The sequence below is a fragment of the Uloborus diversus genome, chromosome 9 (genome assembly GCF_026930045.1).
Source record: "Uloborus diversus isolate 005 chromosome 9, Udiv.v.3.1, whole genome shotgun sequence".
NCBI classification, from domain to species: Eukaryota; Metazoa; Arthropoda; class Arachnida; order Araneae; family Uloboridae; genus Uloborus; species Uloborus diversus.
Window position 1 is genome coordinate 94,776,829 of NC_072739.1, and position 27,832 is coordinate 94,804,660.

Consider the following 27,832-nt stretch of genomic DNA (forward strand, 5'->3'; position numbering starts at 1 on the left):
ATAAAAAATAAAAAAAATCATTGTTGCACAAATTGTTTTTTAGTTATTATAGTAGCTAAACTTATATTTCATTTTAATTTGAATTTTTAGAAATATATGTCCAAAGCATAGACAGATGGTTGCAATTTAATTTCCACAAAACACTAATTTAGATATTCATGTGAAACATTGTTTTTTTTTTCTGGAAAAATTGCATCCTGTGCGTCATGGAAAGTTACGATCACAAGTCATGAAAAGTCACGGATTTTTGAACTCAAAATGTAGCAGATACCCTTTATTTAAGCTGCATATATATGAATGAAAAAAGAGTTTGAAATTTGACTATTTTGTATCTGATGAAATTTTAATATCTTCTTAATAATTCATTCATCAAAATAATTTGTAATTAGATAAGTTTTAAATCTGTAGTGCTTCAGAAATGAATTCCTTAATTAACGGAAAATTGTATGTAGTGATATCAGCCTAAACTTAAACAAAAGATAGGTGACTAAGGTGGGAAAGGTTAAAAATGTTGAAATAAAGTAAAGAACATTGATCATGGATAGCCTGTGAGTGTATTTTCCATTCCATTTTTTTACTTTATTAAAGCATTAATTTTCTTTTTCCATTAGTCTTTGTGCCAAAATATGAGACCTGAGAAACTTATGTATGAAAAAGATGCATCTACATATCTTCCTAATCAGCTAAGGTATTTTTTCTCTTTTTGTTCATTTACATTTTAAAGATCAAATTCATTAAAATATGTTGCCTAATGTTTAGAAATGCAACATGTTAGCAGGGGTCTGCCCAGGATTTTTCACAGGGTCCGTTTTTTGTGAAAAATAAATTAAGTTTAAAAAATCAAAAATTTTCGCAAAAAAAAAATTTGTTAAAACGAAATTTTGGAATTTAGAGATGGCACAAACTGCATCAATTAAACTTAAAGTTGAGTGTTTTCCTCTTCTATGTCGAGAAAATCATTCAGGAGTGTTTTTCTGATATTTGGCGGGGGGGGGGGGGGGCATCACATTCTCAAGTATCAATATTTATCTACCATTTTTTTGTTACAATTACTTTAAATACTGTACAGAAATATATTATACTAGAAATATGTCTGTACAGTATTTAAAATAATTGTAACAAAAAAATAAATAAAGTAAAATTTAGAATAGGGGGTTCAGCATTTAACTTTTTGACCCAAGACACTCTTAAAAAGCACAGAATTTCGTTTAAAACTTATAAATTCCGTGATTTTAACAAAAATAAAAATATGCTTTAACTGTTTACCTCTTAACAAAGCGTAAATATCATCAAAAATTCGAAAAATCGGATTCCCATAGCGGATGCAAAGAGATCGCAATTCTCAAAGTGAGGATAAAAATGGCTTGTAAAAGAAATATTTTTGATAAAATTATTTTAAAATTGCATTTTAGAGTCCTATGATAAACATTTCATTAATATCTGTGGACACAGTTGATGCAAAAAAATAAATAAAATAAACCATCTATTCAGCATTTTAATTTTTGACTCATAACAGAAAATGGAATTTTGCTTTAAAAACTTGAAATGAGAGTTCTAACAGAAATAAAGAGACTTTTCATTTATTTGTATCCTAATAAAGCGAAATTAGCTTGAAAAAAGAACAAAATATGATTCTCATATCGGATGTTAAGAGATTGCATTTTTCAAAATGTAGACATCTAAAGGAAGAAAAAAAAAACAGTAATTAAAGGAGTTTATTTAAAGTTAATCATCCTTGTTAGTATCGAAAAATCAAAACCCATATAATTTTCTCCCAAAATAACAATTAAACATCGCACCACACCACACCGTAAAAACGCAAATATTGACAAGCTGGTAAAATGATGAGAATATTTTCTTTAATCAAGTCATTATAAAGGTTCAATGCCAGACGCTAAGTGGTGATAATTTTAAAATTGGTAACCCTATCTGAAGCGATCATATTTTTCCCCCACCCTTACTATCACTTTGCAGTTCTAAGTTCATTTCGCAGATATATATTATTATTGTTTATTAAATCATGAGCGGAGAAAAGTGCTTACCAATGCCTTTTCAGAAAAATTTACAGCAACACCACTGCTAACTTAAATAACAATAGGTGTGATAAAACAAACAACGATTATATTTATTTGGCAGTAGCAATTATTTATTGCTTGCAGGAGCATCACAAGAGTGCCGATTTTCTTTTTTTTTTTTTCAAAATTAGCCGATTTTGTATAAGCTGATCCCTCTAACTTGACTTTTAAAAAAATCCAAAAATTATCAGTTTATACACAGAAATATGCGTTATTTTGCTTTCAGATTTGCTCTTTCAATAAACAATTTGTGAATGATCCATTCTTGTTGATCGGGATTTTGTGAAAGGTCCGTTTTGTTTGATCGGGATTTTGTGAAAGGTCCGTTTTGTTTGATCGGGAATTTGTGAAAGGTCCGTTTTGGTTGATCGGATTTTTGTGAAGGGTCCGTTAACGGACTCAAATATCCTCTGGCCAGACCCCTGGTTAGGTTAGTTATTCATATTTGTGAAAGTATAGTACTGTGTTGAATTTCAAAAGGGGATTTTTCTTTTTAATATTTTCTTTTTATAGATTTTCCTTTTAACAGATTTGTATAATATTCATTTTATTATTGCATGAAAAATATTTCTTTACTTTTAAAAAGAAAATAAAAACAAAATTTAACATAGTTATTAAGTTATAACAATGATACAAACAGTAAACACTCGATCATCCGCAAGCAACTTATCTGCGGCGGCCTTTCACACTTTCACCCCCCCCCCCAATGAATGTCGATAAATGCACACATTTTAACAACAAGTACAAAATATCTATTTTTAGACATTCCTATTTTTGTCTTGCAAAATTCTCCACCCCTCCCAAGTACGCTTTTGGTACAACCTAGTTTTATGTTTTGCAGGTATTCTGGTTGCACAATTTGCTCGCGTGTAATCTGTTTGCAGTAATAAGCCATCCTTTTTTTAATTTACTGTATGCAAGTCAGGAGCGTATACAGAAATTTAAGTTGGGAAGGGCTCAAGCTAAATATTAGGAGAAATTTCTGAATTGAAATTAAAAAAAAATTTAATCCTTATTTGCAATGATTGGTTTAAAATTTATTTTGGGTGGGGCAAGGGCCCCTTTGGCTCCTCCCTTAAATATGCCCTGGATGCAAGTGTTAATATTTTTAAGCTATTGCATACACTAGCATCGCTTTTACCTAGTTAGCTGATCATCTGCCATGACCTTGCCACTCTATTCTGCAGATAATCTGTAGTTAATATTTATTTGATGAAAAATATCTGTATTAATTAGTAGTTTTAGACAATATTCATGATTTAAAGTATATTCTATCACTAGTTTTCAGGAACAGTCAGGTATAACTTATTAAAATGTTACTTCATATACAAACATTTTAAAATTCTTATGGAAATTTGTGAGGGTTTCTTTGCATTTTCATATCATTCAAGCTCTGAACTATAGTTTTGTACTAGTGAACCCACACCAAGTACTTGTATTTTTTCTTAATAAACTTCTTATACTCAGATTTTTAAAACTATTTCCACTCCCTTATACATGGATTGCTAATAATCTTACATATAAACATATATAGTTAAATTTATTCATGTTTGCAATATCTGCACTTGTGGAATTTTGTTGGGTTTTTAATTTTTTCTTCTTGACCACTTCAACCTAAAAAGATCCTTAATCAATAAGTTAGGTATAATACTGGCTTAACACATTGTGGATTAGTAAAATACAAAAGAACATTCTATGGTGAAATACATGTGAAAATGTTCAGATACTATTTAAACAAGAGGCTGAGCCTTTAGATCTGATATGAAGTTTAGGGGGGGGGGGGAACAAGATGAGTCATGAGTTACTAATATATATTGTACAAACGTCGAAACGAGACTTCTCGTGACCAGTCTACCTGTGTTAATATTATTTTCATACTTTCTCTTTATAATCACAATTGTGTTTTATTTCGCAAATACTATGAAAAATTGACGGCCCTCTGCATTTTATTGTAATGAAGTTAAATAACAAATGAATACCAAAAAAAAATCAACTTTTTACTTTCCAAGATTTCAACATATTCGTAAAAGTCAGCATTTTACATTAACGCTTTTTTCAATTTATATTATTTTAATAGTAATTGTTATAAATGTATTTTATATATCACTCTTTTTATTCTTTATTAGGGTGCTGGGAACTTTGCAGCAGTTGCCACAATTTTCAGCTGCATTTTCATGTCCGAGAAATTCAATTGTAAATTCCAGAGAATATTGCAGCTTATGGTGAAAATCACAGATTCCTAAATATGGATTGTGACGTATTTTTCTAACTTTCCAATTTTAAATTGCTTATTTTTATGACATTGGTAAATTATTTTTATAGATTGCATTTTAATCCTTACAATTTTAATGAATTTTGTACATTCTTCTTCTCAGCATACCAGCTGATTGTGTATAGTAAGCAATAAAATTGTTCATTGCTGTGTCCAAACATTTTTTCATCAATCAAAAAATCTAATTCAGAAACTATGTAATAAAAGCATATTTTATATATATTTTTACTACATACAATGTATATTAGACATAGGTTACATTTAATTTTTTTTCTTTTTTATAACATTCCTCTAGTTATGACTGTTCCATCAGGTGATTTTAATCTTTCACTGACTTCTTTTGGTGCTTCTAACTTATGTTTCGTCTGGGCAATATCTGTTAAGCACTAAAAAACGGCAATGAGTTAGAATTTTTATAGCACAATAACAAACAAATTAAAGGGGGGGGGGGGAATAGAGGGACATACCTTGAATGTCCGTGGCTCCCATATGGCAATGTCCTTCAAAACATTTCCATCCAGCATAATGTTACACTAGAAAATTCATATAAGTATTCAAAAAAATGCATAATGAGCATGTTTTAAGCTTTCATAAAATTTTTTATCTGAATTCTATATCAATATCTATATTGTTGTAATGCACCAAGAATCAATAGTAGGGTATGTACAGACTCTTTGGATTTTCCTTAGGGGGGGGGGGGGAGCAATTTCCAAGGTGCTTGGAACTAGAGCAGTCAGATTGGCCATTATAGCCATAAAAGAATGTAAAATATGCTCAAATGTTTTTGGGTTTTCACTAACCTGTTTTATGTGTTCATGCTTTGTCTAAGTTTCCACACAAAAAATTCATCCATTTATCTTTTTTTGCCTTTCTATGCAAATTTCAGAGTATATCTGGAACAGCCAACAATGGTCAAAACAACCGTGGGTTACTTTTGCTTATAATTTTATTGGATTATTCCCCACGAAAAGCAGGAAGAGTTGGGAGGATTTTAAATGAATGACCTTCAGCCATACATTTTTCAGAGAAATACTCACCTACACAGAATTTTTCTTGTTTTCTCACAGTGTGATCCATCTATTGGATTTGAACTGAGTGTATGTGAAAGATGTTTGAAATATATTTTCTATTTCATATAGCTAAATGTTCTAAGTTCAACTGTATAAGTTATAATACATATTAGAACTAACAAAATGCTATTTGTTATATACATTTATATACAAGATTTACAGCTTCTTTTAACAAGCATTTAATTTTAACCATTTAAGGCAGTTCTAGTTATGTCTGCAATCTTAGTGTTAATAGAATTGTCACAAGTTCTGGAAGGAATATTTAAAGGATTTATCTGACGAGTAGCAAAATCTGGACTTTTATTTTTAGTGTTGGAGATCAGGACTCTGCTATCAGCCAGATGAAGAATTAAAAATATTTTGCTGGAAACTGCACCAGCTAGCATGTCACCTATACCTTTCCTTTTGGTTTTATGATTTTTATCAAAAGTTACTCATGAAAATATTGGAAAAACAATCATCTTGGCATACATGAAAAAGTACAGTGTGCTCACTTGTTTTACATTTAGTCCTTATTTTTTTTAATGAAAGCAATCAGCAATCACGATTGCTTATTGCTTTCATTTGACTGTTTTGGTGTCCTATCATTTTATTTTCCCACCAGCACCCACTGCACCATCACCGTCGCCGCCTCACGATGCTGCTCCTATAACGAAAGCCGTCTCCAGGTTGCATCCATGTCCTACACACATGCGCATACATACACAACTACACACACACACACATACTTACAAACACACACATACAGACACCTACACACATGTGCCTACATACACAACTACACACACACACATACCTACAAACACACACATACAGACACCTACACACAACTATCCACACATTCATGTCTGTACACAGACACAAACACATATGCCTACACACACATATCCCCCCCCACACACATTTCATACACACAACGACCCACACTTATGCCAGCACACAGAGACATACACACATGCCTACACACATACACATGCTCCCTACACACACACTCGATTGCGAAAAACATAATTTGAATTCAAGATGTCAAAATTCAAATTATTTTTTTTTTTGACTCCTCGGGTTTTTCTTTTTCAAGTCTGTAAAAACCTTTCAATAATGATTTCAATACTTTACATCTTACGCCCCCCCCCCCTCCTCAAGGCTCTTTTTAAGTTAAGTCTCAAAACATTCCGGAAGTGTTTCATTTACTACTATAATATTGGTTATTAAAAGGAATTTATTATTTAAAGATGTTCTATACCAAATTAAGGTCTTTTTTTAAAAATCAACTGAATTAGTTATTATGACTAAAAAAATAATTTTATTTTTACCAGGTAATTTTAGAACATGAGTTAATACAAAGTGCAGAAATAATTGATTAGCATTGCTGACTTTCTACCTATCAAACAAATGTTCTTCATGAATAAATCACAGAGAAGGGTCTCCCTCTTCTTCAAAATTTGGAATTTTAGTCCCTGTAGTAGAAAATCTTTACGCTGTCAATCTATAAAGTGCAATTGTTCACAAATTGCACCACTTTTCAGAAGTGAACTGCACATTTTGCTGTTAATCCATATATTTTGCATTGTACAAATACAGCATTCTCTAGTAAATTAAATTTTAAACAGTATTTTATGTTTCTCCCTTAATTATTCAAAGCTTTCACATGTCTCCTAATTTCAAAGTTTTTTATGATCATTAAATGACAAATACAAGTAAAGTAAAATAACTTTGAGAGAATCGAATGATTCATCGGATAACATTAAGTGCAACCACGGTGTAACCTCGTTGCCTTTGCAAGTGCAAGCTAGCAAACCATAGCAGGAGTAAAAGCTCATTAAATCACAGTTCAAAAACCCCAATGTCAATGACTGGGTACCTATTTCCAACTTGTATCATAATTTTTATCACTGTTAGTTACATAAATCTGAACCAAAGTTTGTTTCAGATTTATGTTACTGTGTTTTCAGAAAACTTTTTGGGGTATTTTTTAAGCATTAAAAATTCTTACACCATTATTCAATAGTCCGATACTGGTTACCCAACACCCATGAAAATGCTTCTGACACCATTCTTTATGATTCTTGTGTAAGACAACCGCCTGAATTTAACAATGTTTCCACTGTTTTCCCCATCACCCCCCCCCCTCCCCCCATGAAATTGCACCCCCTAATTTTATTTAACTTACAACAGTTGCATAGACATTATACATATTTGAACTAGCTGCGTTGCCCAGTCTACCTTGAAATTAAAATTGTGTCAAGTGACGTATATTCAAGAATCAGGCTTAAATAAAAGAAAAAAAAAATCATGCAAAATTTTCCTACCAGACAATGACGACAGATATTAAAATATTCTTAAGAATTAGGAAGAAACAATAGGTTTAAAAAGAGGGACCATGGGAAACACAAAATAAAACTTTTAGAGATTAAAATGCAAAAGAAGGAAAGAAACAATGGATTCAAAAAGCATAACTGTTGAAACACAAAGTAAAATAGTTAACAACTTGAATGGAGATGAGATTTTTTTAACTTGATTTAAAATGGCTTATAACTTTTTTTCCTTTGGAGTTAGAAGTTAGATCTGGAGTAAAAAATGTCGCTTTTTCCAATGGCGTCAAAAAGAAAATTGTGGGACAATTCCTTCACCTTTTATTGATAGATTTAATGAAGAAAGTAGTGCCTAAATTTCAGCTAAGCTTTAAAAAAATTTGAAATTAAAATGCAAATATCTCCTGTTGTAACAAAGTTAGATCATTGAAACAAAGTGCGTAACACGAGGAAAATTCTACCCTTTCCAACAATATATAATATTAATATATGGAAGTCATGTGAAAATTGGGCCTAAATTGGAATAAACGAGCTGATGTGCATCACATGACTTCCTTTTACTCCAATTTAAAGATAATAGTGCCTTGGAGTGAGCAAAAAAACACTAAATACTTTCATTCCAAGTCTGTCGCGAACCGAAGCAAAGAAAATGTTTTATACAGATAAATTTTTCCAATATTGACAGTTTTAATGTGATTCAATAGTTAAAACTCTAAATATGGCCGCAATGAAACCAGATTAAAAAAAAGAAAAATTAATTTGAATTTTGACATCTTGAATTCAAATTATGTTTTTCGCAATCACGAGTGTGTGTATGTAGGCGTGTGTGTTTGTGTGTGGGGGTATGTGTATAGGGATATGTGTATGTGTGTATAGGCATGAATGTGTGGGTAGTAGTGTGTATGTGTAGGTGTCTGTATGTATGCGTGTGTGCGTGTAGTTGTGTATGTATGCGCATGTATGTAGGACATGGATGCAACCGGGAGACTGCTTTCCCTATAGGAGCAGCATCGTGAGGACCCGTTCGACGGTGATGCTGCAGAGGGAGGCGGTGGGAAAATAAAATGATAGGACACCAAAAACAGTCAAATGAAAGCAATAAGCAATCGTGATTGCTCAAAAAAGAAACGCCAAGTTGGCGACAAAACTTGGCGATATATTGCCAAGTGTTTGCCAAATTATAGCACCGCTTGAGTTTACACTCAAATTTACCCCAAAAAGATGTAAAAGACCCCCTTTGGAACATCCGAATGCAATCTAAAGAGAAGGTGCACAACTAGACCCCACTTGGAGTCTATGTGCTAAGTTTCAACTTTCTAGAATATACCGTTCTTGAGTTATGTGAGATACATACACACGTACATCACGAGAAAACTCGTTGTAATTAACTCGGGGGATCGTCAAAATGGATTATTCAGGTGTCCACGCGTGGTCAAGTTGAAAAAAAGCTCAATATTCATTTGGGGGCAAGCAAAATGGAAATTAAGGCCGATTTTTCAGTGAAAATTGTCTGCAAACCTTTCTGGTGCTAAAAAAAACAGATACTCTCAAAATTTCAGTGAAATCCACACAAACAGAAGCTTTTTGGAGACTTCATTTTATACTATGTAAAGCTGGGAATAAAGCACTGTATTCACCTTTAACATTCTTCTGAGTGGCTAGAGAAGTAAAAAGCTTAAATACACGAACATTTGTAGCAAGTTAGGACTCTCTCAAAGGGCTATTCCCTCCTAAAACAGGGTGGCGAAAGGAACTGTGAAAAAAAGTTCCCTGATTAAGTTCCCCAAATTTCCCTGATTTACGTTACCAATGACAATAATTTTCTTTCTCTGCTCTACTTGAAATCCATTGTATGTTTGTATAAAATGCAGTAGTATTTTAAACGTTTTAAGTTGTGTAAAGTTGTTGATCTGAAGATATATTTTTAAAAAATGCTACTTTTTTAATAAAATGGTTAAAAAAAAAGAAAGACTTTTTTTTGTGGGGGGGGGGGGAGGACCTACAAAACAGTATATTAAATTTTTATACATGGAAAGATTATAGAAAATTAAAAAAAAAATACTTCCAGAAACCACTTAGCATAAGAATTTTAAGAAACTATTAAAATTACTCTTAAAATCATTTGTGTATTTATGATAGAACTAAAAAGTAATCGAAATTATTTTTAACTAAATTTTCAAACAGTATACTAATTGTTGAAAGAATAACAAGTAATAGTGAAAGAATAGAAGTAATGTAGTTATTCTTATATAACTAATTGACATATTTATGGTTTATGCAAAACAGATGAAACCTTTTGACATCCATTCATAGGGAGCTTTTCTCTAATTAAGAACATAGGTTTTAATGAATGAATGCAGCATTTTAACAATAAAAAATAAAGATATTTACTTAAGTACACAAGTTAACTCTATTTCAAATGATTTCAGTATGTAACGGAAAAAAAAACCTTAGATTGCTTTTGTAACAAACAACTTTGAAATGCAAGAAAAAAAAAGCACTTAGTTAATTTCAAAATGTATAAAAGAAGAATACAACTTGGTTATAAAATTAAAGAATTCTTCAGTCTGAAGAAAAGAAAACCTTTATAATCTGCGGTGACAACAAATAGTATAACGGCAAAAAACAAAGTTTTTTTTATTGAAAGTTCAATTTTAGCAATTAAATTAAAAACACGAAGAAGTAATAACTTTTAAGCTTTTATGGCATGAATTCAAAAACCAAAGATTTCTTCTTGAAATCGTGATTACAGAACCTAATTACTTCGAGACAATGGAATAAAGGCAAAGTAGCTAAGGCATTAATGAAGGCTTCCTCTTTTCCTGTATGGTTGTTTATTTTACGTAGCATTGAAAGCGTAAAAGGAAATTTCAAGCCAGGTAAAATAAACAACCTAATAGACACAGAAGCAATCTTGGGAAGTTCATCCTGTGGTTAATAAGTAAGATTCAATACTTTGACGTTGAGGAAGAAAGATGCACAAATATGCGGCAGTTTATAATTGCACCTCATTAATTTTACTTTTTTTTTTTTGAACAGATAATTGGCGGAAAATGCGTAGGAAATTAGAATACAGTCGACTCTCGATATCTCGAAGTACGAGGGACCAAGAAAAAGATTCGACATAGCCGAAGTTCGAGATACCGAAAACTAATTATTATTTCCCTTTTGAAACAATTGTAAAAGTAATTAAACAAAACCACACATAAATGCTCAGATAGGAGAGAAAACTTGTATTAGTTTCCCCCCCCCCCCAAAAAAAAATACAAAAGTGTGTAAAACTTGAAGAACATAAGCAAAAATAATATTACTAATAAAAAAATGTATTTCTTACTTCACATTTAATAAATATTGCTTTATACTTGCTTGTTTTTTTGAATTAATTCATTATGTTCAGAAATTTCAATTTTCTCTTCATTGTCCGTACCATCTTCTTTAGCTGTTACTTCTGCAATAATATCTTCATCGCAAAGTTCATCGCAGGTAATGAGCTCGGAGTCAACGTTTATGAAGTCAGAAAGTTCCAATGATTGTTCTTGAAACACATCTCTGAACTCGTTGTCCAAACATTCGTTAACCTCATCAACAATATTGGGAGCACTTGAAGGAAAGAATCCGCATTTCTGAAAACAATGAGCAATTGTGTCTTGGGAAACATCATTTTGCCAGGCACTAAAAACCATTCGAAGAGCATCTAATACCGATATGGAACTTGTATGCTCTTTATTATTTTCAATATCGTTGATGAGCTTTCTAATTACTCGTTTCCTATAATGCACTTTTAAATTACGAATTACTCCCTGATCAGCTGGCTGAAGTTTTGCCGTTGTATTTGGTGGGAAGAATTCAAGCTTAATTGACTTTAAATTTTTTAACTTTGGATGTGCTGGACAATTGTCCACAAACAGCAAAACTTCTCGAGATTTTTTATGAAAACTCAAATCAAGTTTTCTCACGTATTCTTCAAACAGCTCGCTGGTCATCCAGGATTTCTTATTGCTTTTGTAATTTACCGGCAAAGATTTGACGTTTTTAAAGCAACGTGGGTTTTTCGATTTACCAATAACTAAGAGGGGTAATTTTTCTGATCCATCAGCATTGTCACCAACAAGAACAGTTAAGCGATCTTTGCTCATTTTTCCTCCAGCGCAGGACTCTCCTTTGAACATTAAAGTTTTTTGGGGAACACATTTGTAGAATAATCCGGTTTCATCAATATTAAAGACGTCTGATGCTTTGTAACCAAACAGTAGGGTGGGAAGTCTTATTCTCCATTCTTCACAAACACTTTCCGGGACGTCTTTAGCTTCTCCATGTAAATTCCGAAAAACTATGTTATGACGAGCTTTAAACCTCTCGAGCCATCCACTGCTTGCTACAAAGTCCATGTGTCCAAGGAGTTTGCCAAAATCAAGTGCTTTTTCACGAAGGAGAATTCCACTCACAGGGATTTCAGTCCGCTTATGCTCACAATTCTTAAACCATTTCAAGAGTGCCGTTTCAATGTCGGTGTATGTGCACTCCTTGATTTTTTTACGATTAAGATTTGCAGAACCGCCCTTTGTTTCGTAATGTTCTAATATTTTTTCTTTGTTCGACATTATTGTCGATAATGTATTCGGCGGTATGCCATATTTCAGGGCCAAGTCCTTTTTCTTAACGGTAGGATTATTCTCTACATCTTTAATTAAATCGACCTTTTCTTCAATAGTTAAAATTTTTAGCTTTCTCTTACTCATTTTTCAAAACGCTGAGCATGCAATCATTTACTAAATGCTATGAGTGCTAAAAAGCTGAGATCAGCGAAGCTTCAAGTGAGCAGTTCCAAGTTCAATTGGTGGGTCACTAACTGGTTTAGCCCTCACCCAGGGGGTATTACACTTGCTCTCTTTCTTGCTAATCCCTTATCAACGTCTGGTCTATCTCCCTTTTGTACTCGTTCAAACAGAGCCACTGAAAAGAACTTATCGAAGCGTGAACAAGCAACGCGTGAACGAGTGCATTTTAGCTCTTTCTCTCGTCAAAAGAGGTGGCGACCTGTCAATTACGCCCCCGTCTTCAAAGCCCTAACAAAAGGGAGCAGGTGGTGAAAATAGCAGAATTTTCTCCGTCATTTTACGGTCAAGTTGGTTTCGCTACTGATAATCAGGACAATAAATGTTAAGAGATGTCTGTCTCAAACTTCGAGATAAGCGGAGTGAACTTCGAGTTAACGAAAAAAAACCCCATTAAGAACATTAGCAGAAGTTTGGGACCATCCAAAAACTTCGACATAAGCGGAAATTCGAGTTCAGCGAAGTCGAGATATCGAGAGTCGACTGTACTTAATTTTGTAAAGCAAAAAAAAAAAAAAAAATTTTTTCTTCATAAAATCAATTTTTCCTGATTTTTTGTTATTTTTTCAAAATTCCCTGATTAATCAAGTTCCCTGACTTTTCCCTGATCTGTCGAGACCCTGTAAAATGTCTAAAAAATCATTGAAAATTATACATATTTTTTGTAGAGGTTTGTTTTACAATTTTTTTCACTTGTTTATTGGTGTAAAACTAGAGTATCGAACTCACTGCTACGAGTCCCATGTTGAAAAGAAATTTCACATTGTAAAAAAAAAAAAACATTTGAAAACACCGCACGTGGCATGCAAATTGCACCCGCAGATCTTAGATGTAAAAAAAACTGCCGGAATTATTTTATTTATCGAAGATACATTCAGATATAATTAAGATTAAAAATGAAATCAAGTATTACTTATAGCATTAATGCATATTTATATTTCAGGCGACACAACACTAATTTTTTATCACACTTTGTATATTTTCAAAGCATGGAATAAATTCTGGCTCTTGGTTTGCACCAAAGATGCTTTTGTCATGTTAAAGTGGAAAATATATATTACTGCTTTTTTCTTTTTGTTAACTTACTAACAAATAGTTGGATCATCATTGAAACCGAATTAGGAACTTTTTGTCTCTCGTAATGTGGACAATAACATTTCAGTTTGAATATTTGTTTTTTTTTTTTCGAACTACCTACAAATATCAGATGCCATGACAGTAAAGATTGAACTAATGAGTTACCTAAAAATTACAGATAATTTTTTGGAGAAAGATTGGACATTACAACGAGCCACATGGACTAGCTTCGCAGGTGCCATATGACCCACTGGCTGTAAGTTGGGAACCACCAATATACTACGAATTCACAATGAAATACAAAAGTGTACAACCAACTAGATTCAAATCACGATAAACTTGAGAATAAAATTTCTTAAGACAATTCAATGCGAAACTGAAGCAAGCATAAAACATTAAGAAAAATACAAGAAATTTCGTTTTTCAGTAAGAATAGGAAACACACGTTTCCCAAGATGGAGATGCAAGAAAAAATTCCATTTAAATAGAAGAGGAGTCAGAAAAAAAAATCCTGCTATTCGGAATGGGTACCACGGTACCCGGTTATTGAGATTAAGGTAAATAATTTGTCATTGCTGGTAGGGTTAACACAAAGTAAATAACATATAATTTAGAGAACAATAAATAGAAATTATGATTTAAAAAAAAAAATCTAAAACATTTTAAAAAGTGTGTACCTTCACAAGATTACTTTTCAAAGTGAAGTAATCTATATTGTGTTCTGCACATGCTGCATCAATTCGTGTTTGCCGCAGCTAGAAAGACAAAAATAGCCTTTAATATCATCAAAATTTTAGCATTAATTACAAATCAATAAAATTTATCAGGCAATCAAATCTAATTAACCACGAAAAAATAGAGTAAAATAGCAATTACTGTGAAATTTAAAAAATGTTTAAAATTTGAAACTTATGCGATAATTTATCTGTTAAGTCCTAGAATAAGAAATAAAATAAAGAAATCTGAGCTATAACTATTCTGTAAATTACCGCCCATTAGCCAGGGCTAAAGCAAAAATACGTGAAATACACCGCCAGCTCAGTCATTTCCAGCCAAGGACTGCTGTTTCGTGCTTATTAGCACTCATCAGCCCGGCATAGGAAAGTGACTGAGCTGGAGATGGAAAACCTCTTAAGGAAGCCAAGAGTGTGAAACAAACTGGTAGCTAATATAGAATTAGCAGACCGGACGAGTGACCGAAGCAACGGTTCGGTTCAACTCTGTTACTACAATATTATCCATTAAGTTCTCCAAAGTTATATTGAGGAAGTTTTTCTTCCAAAATAATAAAAGCTTGCATAAATGAACTTAACCCAAATAAGTCAAATAACCCTAATAATTTTCAAATTTAGTCAGTCCTATGAATGAGTTTATGGTAACTCATTATGTATAAGTTAAGAGTGGGTGAAGTTCTTTAAAAATACTTTTACCGCCAACTTCAAAACTAGGGATTCTTTTCTCTTTAATTTGCATTGCATTGAAATAAAAAATTGTCATTTGCATTTCTTAAACTATTGCAGCATGTAGAGGATCCTTTGGGTTGTTCGTTTGGTTTTGAATGCCTCTGGCAAAATTAAATCCCTAACGTAGTTTTGCATTGAAGAGAACCCATGTGCCTCCATCTAGTAGGAAATTGGGAGTCAAAATTACCTGTACCACTGAAATTCACGTCTAAATGGTGGGACAAGAAAGACTGGATGTTGTATCTCGGCATTACACTAGGTTTGCAAATAGCCTAATGCAGCCCCATTAGAAAGAAAGAATAAGTTTCTTAAACTGTAAAATATGTAGATATAACCCTAAATTGTATTGCATTTAAAAGAAAAAGCTGTTGCACTGGGGGAAAATCCTAGTTCACAACCTTAAAATAATATCTTTTGTAATTAAACCTAAATTATGTAAAATTTTACTTTCGTTTGCTGTACTAACAACAACATACAAATACTTATTTTGAGAAGAAAAAAAGATTTATGGTTGATGATACTTAATTATATTTTGAACAAAAAATAGATGCATGTAACATCTACTGGAAATTGATTTATATGAAACTCAATATTATAAGATAAATAAATACTTTTGTGCAGAACAGTTAAGTAACTTTTAAATCGTTTTAGTTGACATGGGAAAATGCAAAAAGGAATGAAAATTACTGAACAAAGAATTACAAGCATAGCATATACTGACATTTTGTTCTTTTTTTCTTTTTCATTTTTTTTCCCGATGTCATAAAAACTCTTGAACCTGTGAAGTATTATGGTGCAAACCACAACGACAATTTGTTGGTTTTGTATAAAATTTTTAAAATGTGTCAAGGACTTTTCGGACACCCTATATATCATTTTTAAATTCCTTTGCCCTGGCCATCGTCAAATGTTACACAAATTTTTATTGAATGAAAACAAGGCCGCAGACAACTGTTCTTTCTTTTGAACTGAAAAAAACCATTAATGTGCCAAAACAAGCTGTAGAGGAAGTGGACTCAGGGACACCCTATTGGGAGGCTATGGTGATCTTCAAAAAATTTTCTTCTGTGTCAAATTTGGTCGGATGAATCAGAGACAATATCGCTTCTCTTTTAATGCCAAATGTTTCTTCTTAAAATGTCAAGATATAAGTGCATACTCAATTATCAAGAAACTTCTCTTTTGTTCCAAGTGTTAGTTTTATTGCACTTTTTGTCTATTAATTCATATAAATATGTTTTACGATCACCGAAAAAAGTTTTTAACAAAACATTTTTAGAGCTATTACGTTACTGATAATGTGATCATATTTCATAGTTACAATAATTGACATGATAGTCAAAAGCTTTAGAAATGCTGAAAATAATCCTTCCATTGAGTAACTCAAAAGAGTTCCTGAGTTCTGCCTAATTTTTACCAGAAGAAAGTCTTTTGACTTCAGAAGTCCATCACCACTCTAAAGGTTTTTCATACTAGATAAAATTTATTCTGGTAAAAATCTTCATCAACTATATCTTTGGTAAGCATTAAGATTAAATTTTACAAATGGTGTTGGCTCGAACTAACTCAGATATAACTGGATAGAAATTTGAAGGGGCATGACAAAAACATGAGCGAGCAAGTTATCAGTAAAAAATAAAATCTTGGATGAGTTGAAAATAATACTTAACAAAAAGTTGTTAATGTCTAAGCAGCAGAATCGCATCATAAACAAAAATGAGCGAGTGTTACAGAAGCAGATGCAATTAGATTTTGAAATGCATAAAAATCAAGACATATAAAAGTAATAATATTTAAAATGTGTAAATTTGGCTCATATTGAAATGTGATTAAAGTGAAAAAGCAACGTAAATAAAGCACAAATATTGGAGAAGATACAGCATATAGTTATTACCGGTGTCCACTTGGTTCTTGTCAGTTCTCTCGCAACTTTTGGTTGTGTTGGTGAGCTTTCTGCACTGATGAAGAGGCTCCATTGTAGCCTTGAAATAGCTATATGCTGTATCTTCTCCAATATTTGTGCTTTATTTACGTTGTTTTTTCACTTTAATCATATTGTAGCACAAAGCTTATATGATAATTTTTTCATATCATATTGAAATGGCTTGAACTCGAACTTTGTCTTTTGAGAATACATTATGCTCAATGAATTAATTTCTTCATTTAAGTACAGTCGAACTCCCTTTTAATGAGGAAGGGATCTTGACATTTGCTCATTGTAACGAAATGCTCGTAAAAAGGAGTTTGCAAAAAAAATAAAAAAATAAATAAATAAATAATCTGTACTTGTTTTTTTTTTTTTTTTACTTCTGTGCAGTATACCAAAGAAGTTGGTTACTTTGCTTTGAATTGTCTTATTGTTTCTTCTTAGTGTCATTATTTTTGAGGTATTGTCATTTGTATTTGTTAAAAGTGAATTTGACTGTACCATGTTATTTGTTTCTACTCAAGAATTGAAAGGCTTACATGATGTGTGCAAAAAAAAACGTTTAAAAGTATAATAAACTGTTTAAAAATGACTGATATCAAATGCAGTGTAGTGATTAGGTATTGGCCTCTTATGTCTAAAGGTGCAGGTGAAAACCTGTTGGCAGTTGGTGGATTTTCGAGAAACAAAAAATTGACAATGTCCATGTTGTAAGACTACCTGACATCTTATGTAAAAGAACCCTTGAGTATTCGTTTGGCTTTTAATACTCAACAAAATTACACTTGAAGAGAGCCCAGTACCTCCATCTAGTGGGGAAACTGGAAGTCAAAGATCCTGTGGTAGTGCCTGTCCCCAAATAGAGGTGCACATGAAAGAATGGATGCCACCTCGTAGGGAGATGCACTAGGTTTGCAAATGGTAATGGTGAAAAGCCAATAAGCAGCCCCATTATAAACAGAGAAATGTTTATTTTTTAAACCATTATACTGACAGCCTAGTTCCGACATCCAGAGACTGTAGTTTTGCCTTTGTTTTGGGAATTAACAGGGATGGAAGTCATTGAAGCTAAGATTACCTTCACACAGGTAGCTAAAACAAATTTAACACACCAGGGAGAGTCTGTAAGAGTGGTGCAGCTCGATTTGTAAAGTGAAGGTAAAAGCTTAGATAATAAGCTGGAAGTTTCCACCCCAAGCTCGGATTATTCAAGACTGATGAGCCAAAACAAGGGTTAAACTGAAGTCACTGGATGTTGTAACTAGACTTAGTAAAACTTTTTAAAAGCATTTTTTTTTTTAAGAATTGGTGAATAGAAAATGCCAGGTTTTTGGAGAACGACCCAGTGCTGTTCATATTGTAGTTTTATTTTAATCCCAACTTGGGGCAGTAACTTACAGCTTAGGATCAAATGAACTTTTTGCAAGTGTTGTTGATTTCAATTACATAGTATAATAGAAACATTATTCCTTGAATTAGACATTAGTGATGTGTTTATCCCTGGTAGCAGAAACTGCGAGCATAGACGGATTTAGGTCGAAATATTTGGGGGTGCAACAATAATAGGGATCTGAAGAGGGGAGGGGGTATTCCCGGAATAACAAGGCAGTGGCGAAATCAGAAAATAATTTTAGGGCGGTACACACTTTTAAGTCTAAAAAACGCGATGTAAACCATATTTAGTAAGATTAGGGGATGGGCAATTCTTAACATTTCAAACTGCAGAAAAAGTCTTAAACGAAAGTCGATATTAGAAGCAATGGGTGAATCTAGCTACTGGTTTGGAATGGGATTCACACTCCAGAAAAAATTTGAAATAGTAGTTTTGAAAACGCAGTTTTACAGTTCTTGGTGATATTTTAGAGGCAAAAAAGGTACGTGTGGCTCCAAGGTTATTTTTAGAAAATTTTGTCTTATAAATGTGATTATAGTCCAAATTTATAGTTTGGGTTATGAATGAGACTCATAGACTGTCTCCAATCGATTTTTTGAAAATCAGATAGAAATACGTAACCCCCTCCCCTCCCGCACGCTACTTCTTAAACTTTTCATAATTGAAGTTCCAAACATATTACGGAGGACAATTTTTGATGCTGTTACCGGACGGGGTGTTCTGGAGCTCTCCCCTGGAAAATTTTCGAAATTGAAGGCCTAAAAATGAAATTCTTCTGCAGTAATCCATGGTATTAAAAAAGGATTCTCCCACTTAAATATTTCGAAATAGTAGTTTTCAAAACCAAAATATTAACACTCTTTGATGATAATAGAGAAAGGGGAGGGCAGTCAGAGGCCTTTGTTCAAATATTTTCCAAAATTAAAGTCTTAAACACATGAGTATAAGACCATATTTGGCAACGTTTGGGACACTGCAATTTTTCAAAACTGAAGCTCCAAAAACGCAATTTTAAACGATTTTCGGTGATTAGAAGATCTTCCTTTGAAATTTTGCGAAAGTGAAGCCCAAGAAACGAAATTTGAGGTACTCTGTAATAACTTTAACTGGAGAAAGGGCTTTGGAGAAGAAACATTTTGAGAACTAATAGAAAAAATGAAAACGAAATAGATCAAAAAAATATATATATATATTTTATTTGTTACCAAACATAAGATGGCAACAGTTAAAAATTTTAAATCATTGAGATAATATTTCCGATCATCTCCATACAATTAAAATCACGGGAAATACGCAGACGACAATCTATTACGATTTATCTTTCTTATTGTTGCATTAATAAAGCTATTTTTATTCAAAAAAAAAAAAATCAATACCTCTTGGAGCGATTGGCGTCAAAATTGAACCAAAGCCTGTTTACATATGGATTCACATATATTCCAAATTTCAACCAGAACGTAGCATTACTTCTTGAGATAGGGCACTCAAAATGGAAAAAAAGAACGGGTGATTGCGCTACCCCCCTCCCTTTTTAGCTGTTGACACAAAAATAAAATCAGTTCTTATACCCACTAAGGGCTACTTGCCGATAAATTTTTCTTTCATTCCGTTCATTATTTCTTGAGATACAGCAGTCACAATTGACGACAAAAAAACGTTCTATACTTCAACCCCCGTTTGAGCTATTGACACCAAAATTGAATCAAGATCTGTACCTGTTAAGGACAACATATGGACCAAATTTTGTCTGATTCCGCCAGTTACTTCCTGGGGAATAGCAGTCACGCAAAACTCAAAAAACGTCCCATTGCTCCACCCCCCTTGGAGGAATTCGCGCCAAAAACCAATGGGCACAAGTTCACATAGGGGCACATATGTGTACCAAATTTCGTTCGATTTCATGTGGTAGTTTTTGCTGTAGAGCGGCCACAAAAAACTGGTCACACACAGACGTGACACACATACACACATACATACACACACAGACAGACAGACATTTTCCAAAAATAGTCAAAATGGACTCAGCACACCTCAAAACGTTTGAATCCGTCAAAATTCGAAAATTTGCACGAATCCAATACTTTCTTCTATATATTAGATATAGAAGAAAGTAAAAAAAAGGGAGGAGGAGATATGAAAGAAAGAGGACTGTGCGAGAAGGCACACAATTCGCCGCCAATAATCTGAAGCTGTTGAAAAATTTATATGTCAATATTTCTTTTTGAAAGAGAAATTAAGATTTTTTCTCAACATTCCTTTTTTTTTTTCGTAAAATAACTGCGTTTTCCCAAAGTGAGATCTTTTCAATAATAAAGAATATTTTTTTAAAAACATCTACTCAGCATTTTGTGGGGAGGGTTACCAGTCTTGTGTCCCTTCCTCCCTGGATGCACAACTGCAGCAAAATGTCCGGAAGTCCTCCTTCAAATATCAAACAATTTTGATTATTTACCTTAAAATTGTTGGTTTTCGGTTGATTTCGGTGTAGGTTTTATTGATCAAGTTTCTTGCAATAGCCATGTTTTTTTTTTTTTTTTTTGGACTTTATTAGCCATTGTTGTTTTAAAATAGAAGAATTTGTATTGATATACGAATAAATACCCAATTACAGAACATGCAATTATTCTATACAATAACACAGCACTGAACAATAAATTGTTTGAGAAGTTTCTTTATTTGCATGAAATTATTTATTAGGGTTTTTTTCCAAATGGATAAAATTACTTTAATTCTTAACATGAGCACAGTTATGTTTTTCTTGCACTAGCGACGTCTGGTGATACACTGCATTCAAGTAAATTTACTAGTATAGCAGCTATGAATTTTTTTCTCCCAACTGCGTTTCTGAGTGAAATATTTTTTTTTCAAAACCCAACCAAAAATTTTGGGGGTACGGCGCACCCCCTGGCACTCCCGTAAATCCGCCTATGACTGCGAGACACAAGACATGCGTCACATATTTTTCAGCGGCCCACAGATAATTTTACCAAAGAACAAAAAGAAACAAAGAAAAATAAATAAATAAAAGAAAAAACAAAAGAAATACAACTTATCAAAGACCGTTTGAAGATTGTTTTTTGACCGGATAGGTGATGGATGCTTCAGCATTTCAGCCTAGAAACATAGTCACCATATTTGGTCATTCATAAGATCGAAGTAGATAAGTTGCTTAAGTGCCAAAGTTTTCAAAAATGAAGCAGAATTTAATGTTTTATTCAATGGCAAAACAAATGAAAATAACTTAAAATGTATAGCAAATCGTCTTTTTTTTCTTAATAGTAAGTAAAAAATTTAAAATTTAAAATTTAAAATTATCCTCATTGCTTTTTCAACTAAAGTGTAGTTTCATGAGGATTTTTATTTTTAAGTTATCTTTTTGCTACAAATTCATAAATTTATATCTTAATTTTTGGCAAAGTTGCCATTTTTGATCATTCCTAAGATGTTGGTATGCAAGATTCTTTAAGTGCCTACGTTTTCATAAACGGAGTTGGATGTTTATTGAAATGCAAAGTGTTGAAAGTTATGCAAAATGTGCCTTTTTTTTTTGGATAGTTCTTAGTTATTGTCTTTAAAAATGCAAAATTTTCATCTTTAGCATATTATCTTATCTTCATTCTGTTAGAGGCTAATGTGCTAAAAACTGTCTATTTTACCTAAATTGTAGTTTTTTAAGGGTTTTGAATTTATTACTACAGTGAAACCTCAATAAGTAGTCGACCGGATAAGTGGTCACTCCATTTAAGTGGTCGTTTTTCTTCGGTCCCAAAAAGGTCTCATTCACAGTAATGTAAAATGATCCTCCTTTACTGGTCACCAAATTTTATTTTACCCGGTTAACTAGTCACTCAAAAATTGTTTTCTAAAATTCCTTTTCCTTATCGGATCTTAGAAAATAGTGTCGGACTTAGTTCAAAGGCTGTTTGATAGTCATTTTTCCTTGAAATCTCGATCCTCCGTTCTAGTCGTTCAAAGCATACTCCTTGCTGTGACTCTGCCGAGTGCCAAGAGTATGAATCAAACTCTTTTCAGCAAGACATACAAAATCTAATACCTGGAGAAAGTTAGTCAGTATTTAACATCCGTTCAAGGAACTACAAACACAGAATTTAAAGCTTGATGTATGTTAGAAGAGATCATTCTTTTCCATAAGCAACAACTTCATGAGTCAACATTGAAGGATTGTATTAATGTACCGTAACTACATTAAAATAAGTTGTTGTTATTTAGTAATGTATAAGTAAGAGAAAATAAAACAAAGTAACTATCACTAGTATTCCCCCCCCCCCCTTTTTAATATTTCCACTAATTTATAGACATTGATTACATAAGCTTTTGTTTTTCTCTCAGAGTTCTACTGCTATTCATGAATATTGGTAAGGCTTTTTTTTTCCTTAATTTCCCACTCCACATAAGGTCAAAAATTTTTGGTCCCTTGAGTGACGACTTAACGAGGTTTTACTGTACTTTTATGTAACAAATTCAAAAATGAATTTACACTATATGACCAAATGTATAAGGACACGTTCAAAAATTCATATTTTTACGGATTTCTTGAGAAATAAAAAACCAATTGCGCTGTAATTTTTTCACATAAATAGTATACTCCAGCCACCATTTTCCAACAAAAATTGTGTCTGCTATACATTTAGGGGACGAACAACAAATTGAGGAAACAAAAAAAGGTTTTTGATCATTTTTCATTGTAAATAGCTAGGAATAAGCTAAAAATTTCAGAAAGAAGTTAAAAACCTATTCAAATTTTATTTTTATATTTTCGTGAACGTATCTCTTATACTCGTGGATATAAACATTTGTTCCAAAAATGCAATTTTTTTTAAAAAGGTTTTCAGCTTATATCACGCAGAGTTTTCATCAAATGTTACTAAACTTTCAGAATATTTGACAACATATTAAAGAAACATAATATAATAAAATTTAAAGTTAAAGTAATGAAAATTTGATGAAATATGAACGTTTAAAGCAATTAACTTTCACTGTGCATATGCGAAAGATAGCAATTTATAACATTTATAATCCAAAGTTCAGATATATCCTTTAACTCATAAAAAATTCTACCTCAATATCTTTAAAATTTAAAAAGTTATCAGTGATCGAATGAGCCGAATTTCTATAATTCTCGGATATGAGACAAATGGTAAGGGATCGTTCGCAAACTGGCAACATTTTCCTGCTATCGTTGCAGAGTAATTCATGATAAGAACGGATTATTTTTGAACGATCTCTCACGATTCGTTGTCTAGCCAAGAATTATTAAAATTCGGCTCATTAGATCGCTGATAACTTTTTAGATTTTAAAGCTATCACAGTGTAATTTTCTTAAGAGACGTAGGATATATCTGGGCTTCCGATTATGAAGGTTATAAATTGCTATCTTTTGCGCAAGCACAGTGAACGATTAATTGCTTTACACGTTCATATTTCATTAAATTTTCAATATTTTAACTTCCAATTTTATTAATATATTTCTCTAATATGCTGTCAAATATTCTGAAAGTTTAGTAATGTTTGACGAAAAACTCTGCTTGATATGAGCCGAAAACCTTCAAACTAAATTTGAATTTTTGATACAAATGCTTATATCTCCCTGGGTAAAGAGATACTTTCATGAAAGTATGAAAATAAATTCTGGATAGGTTTTTAACTTATTTCTGAAATTTATAGCTTATTCCTAGCTATTTACAATGAAAAATTATCAAAAACCTTTTTTTTTGTGTCCTTGATTTGTTGCTGGTCCCCTCAATAAATAGCAGACTTAATTATTATTGGAAAATGAGAGCTAAAGTATATTTTTATGTGAATAAAAATTATAGAGTAATAAGTCTTTTATTTCTCGAGAAATCCGTAAAAATGAATTTTTAAAAGTGTCCCAATACTTTTGGCCATATAGTGTATAATCATGAATTCTTCACGTAGATGCCATGTTTGGTCATTCGCAAGATGGAAATAGATGAGACTATTACTTGCCTAAGTTTCCAAAAACAGAATTGGATGTTTACCTCAATGCAAACTATTGAAGATAACATAAAATACATAATAAGCCTTTTGTTTTTTTAAATGATTTTCATGAAAAATGTGAATTATTATCTGCTCAATTGTATTTGATCCTCACTGCTTTAGAAGCTTTGCTATAAACTAAAACATTCATCTAAATTGCAGTTTCCTGCCAACTTCTCATTTACTAATTTATTTATTTTTTGAAGAAAACAAAACAAAAACCTATTTTAACTTAAATTTTCCATATTTAAATAAATATGTATTGAATAATTGTTTTTCATAGAGCACAGAGTTCTGTTTATTTTTATGAAAGTAGTGAAAACTAGCCCCCCCCCCCCCTTTTATACTTTAAAACTCGGCGACAGCCCCCACTAAGTTTTTTGGGTCTAGTGGCTACTGGTCAGTTGGAAAATTTCCGAGTCTTGACCTTTGCAAGGGACTTCTGTATTTTATGAAAACTTAAAAATAAAACTAATAACAACGCTGCAGATTATTTTCAAATGCCCAAAATAGTGTCGCAGACTGGCTAGAAAGTTTCTGCTACTGGGTGTTTATCTTTTGAATATTTGCTACGGCTCCACTTCACGCATAATGAATAAATACCTTATGTATAATTATTCTCAGAGCATTTAAGGAAGAAAAAAATTCACTTACTTGATACAAATATTGAGGTTTTATTTTCCTTGATACAGTTGTATACCTTAATGCTTTCGATACAAATTTCATAGCAATACTGTAGCAATTTCTCCTGCGACCAAAATATTTCTGGAAAAGGTATAAAGATTTTTAGTTAATTAAAAGAATTTTTCCAGATAAAGTGACACCACTAGGCAGTCCGCAACAAATCTGAATATTAAGCCACAGAATAACACTTACTGTACCAGCATACCAAAAAATAAATGGTACTTTTTCGTTAAAGTTTCCACTTGGTTTGTTGACTTGTTCATTTTCTACCTTCGGCTAATTGCTAAAAACAAATGGCAATATATACAAGTATGTGGGTATATGGTAGCTCTTGAATTTAGAAGTTAAAAATGTTGAATGTCGCCAACTACAAAATTTTTAGTTTGCAATAGGAATAAATAAATTAAAATCATCAAAAATAAAAAATATATGCCAAGTGACTCACCTTTAACAAAAAAGTATCAAATAAATAAATACTATTTAGGAATAAAAATAAAATCAACAATGTTGAACCACCTCCATTTTTAAAAAAATTGCACACACCTGCATTTTGGTGTTATGAGAAACTTTTTCTCAGAGCAAAAAGGTGCAAACTTTACAATGTCAAGATATCCTCACATTTATTGCCACCGAAAAGGTGGTTCTTGCATCCTAAACATTGTGTCAGTGTGTGACTTCACTATGACCTCCCCAAAATTTTCTTATTCAGGAAATTTTGTCAGCGATTTGGCATAATTACAAGTTCTATTTGGCAAAATTATCATCATTTGACAAAATTAGGAGTTCCATTCGGCAAAATCTGTTGTTCCATTTGGCAAATTGAGGTCTTCTCCCCTCCTTTAAAAACTCCGGGGTGCCCCTGGTGGCACAGGATAGGGTCATAGGCTACTATTGACTAATTAAAGATGAATTAAGATATATTTTGGAATAATAATTTGATTTCAGAAATGACTTGAAATTAAAATTGTTTTGACCCTAAGAACAAGTAAACAACTCTTTTGGAACAACTGATTGGAACCAAAAAGAGAAATGCACAACTTGAGGCGTTCAAATTGTATAAATGAAATTTTAACCTCCTACGGCAAGAACAAATTTTCCGGATAGTCCGAGTTTTCAGTAATCCGAGGTAGCGTAAGCCTCAATTACCTCGGATTTTCAAGAAACCCCCCTCCCCGCCCCCTGTATTTCAAAAAGAAATACTTACCGCAGTAAGTTTGAATATTTTTTGATGTTTTAGCATTTTATCATATCCCGTCCTAGTTACAAAGTTACACAATGACAGAAAGACCATCGTAAATGCAAATTTTTATACGAAACTCAATTAAATGTGCAATAAATTCTGTATTTAAAAAGTTTATGAATTACAAACAAACAAACAAGTCTTTTAAAATTAGCTACAGTCAAAGTTACATGTGAAAATAGCTTTGAATGGTCAAAGTTAAGGTAGCTTTGACTGTATTTAATCTTGTATTTAAATAATTGAGTATTGTATTATAACTAGCTATGAGTAGAAAACTGTAAAACAATGAAAAAACCCTCAATTGAATGTCGACATTTTTTATTTCACCAGTTAAATTTCATTATTTTAGCGAAAAATACTACTATTTAAAACGAAAACAAAAGAACGACTTGTGAAATTCTTCATAAATCGTTCCGTAAAGTAAATGGAAACTGAAGAGAATCTTATATGAAGACATTTAAATTCATTAAACTGTTTGAACTAAATTCATTAAACCATTAGTAACCTTGAAAAGGTTTTGCTTTCTTTTTCATTATCCAATCCATTGTAACATTGGTCACATGAATGTGACGACGCATCAGCGAAAGCTTGTATGATTGCGCCATCATACGTAATTATTGTATTTAAAGTTAGGAAGATTTTCATGCGATCGTGAAAAATTCAAAGTTTGTTAATGTTCCAAATTCATTTCATGTACCACTGATTTCCTCTAACTTTCGCTGAATTTCATTGCATAGACATTTATTTTGGAACTCATTTTTTGTTCTTATAACGCAAGTCGTCTGTTCCAACATTTGCAGCCACTGCAAATACTTGAATTCTAAAACTGTGAAAACAAATCAGCTAGCATTTTGTCAACGAATTGCGTTATCATTTTCATAAACCTCTAATAAATTTATACTAAAATCAGGCTGAAATATGAAGTTTTTGTACAAAGAAGAGCATCCATTTGAGAAGAGGAAAGCTGAAGGTGAAAAGATTAGACGGAAATACCCAGATAGAGTACCTGTAAGTAATTTGTTGTTTTTGTTGACATTATATGTTTAGACATTGAGCTTTAAATTTGTCCCTTTATTTGTGCAATGTTATTCTTAGTTTGGAGATAAAATGGTCAAAAAACATTTCAGTGTTATTTAAAACATTACATAAGTTTAATTTATAAATAAAATGTTAAATATGAATATTGATGGCCTAAATTATAGAAAAGTTGTTTATTAACAAGGAACCTACTGTTTTGTGAATTACATAAATTATATTCTATTAAAATTTTGAATACTTTTTTGCTTTAAAGGCATTTCCCAACAATTGCTTTAAAATTGCAGGTGGACATTTTTCCCCCAAAATTTTATCTGTTTGTTTTGAAATGTAATACAGAATTTTCTACATATCGAACTGCCCTTCAAATCTTCATGTCCATCACATAGAAAAATTGTTTCTCTCTATCTAAAAAATTTCTATTTATCAGA

At 32.2% G+C, this 27,832-nt stretch overlaps 2 protein-coding genes across 2 annotated transcripts in view; one reads left to right on the forward strand and one right to left on the reverse strand.

Annotated features, from left to right (window-relative positions):
* The window catches only part of LOC129229329 (endothelin-converting enzyme-like 1), a 46,962-nt gene extending 42,459 nt beyond the window's left edge, over positions 1–4,503 (forward strand). Inside the window, exons 17-18 of the mRNA XM_054863621.1 lie at positions 612–688; positions 4,202–4,503. Of these exons, the coding sequence (XP_054719596.1) occupies positions 612–688; positions 4,202–4,301 (177 nt within the window). The 3' untranslated portion in view covers positions 4,302–4,503. The remainder of the gene's footprint in view (positions 1–611; positions 689–4,201) is intronic.
* A 53-nt stretch (positions 4,504–4,556) lies between these two features.
* LOC129229330 (39S ribosomal protein L20, mitochondrial-like) lies at positions 4,557–26,534 on the reverse strand. The gene is made up of 5 exons (XM_054863622.1): positions 26,331–26,534; positions 25,097–25,207; positions 14,319–14,396; positions 4,815–4,880; positions 4,557–4,733 (listed from the first exon to the last, which is right to left on the reverse strand). Exons 1-5 carry the CDS (start codon positions 26,415–26,417, stop codon positions 4,626–4,628), a joined length of 450 nt encoding a protein of 149 aa, XP_054719597.1. The 5' UTR covers positions 26,418–26,534; the 3' UTR covers positions 4,557–4,625.
* Between the last annotated feature and the right edge of the window lie 1,298 nt (positions 26,535–27,832).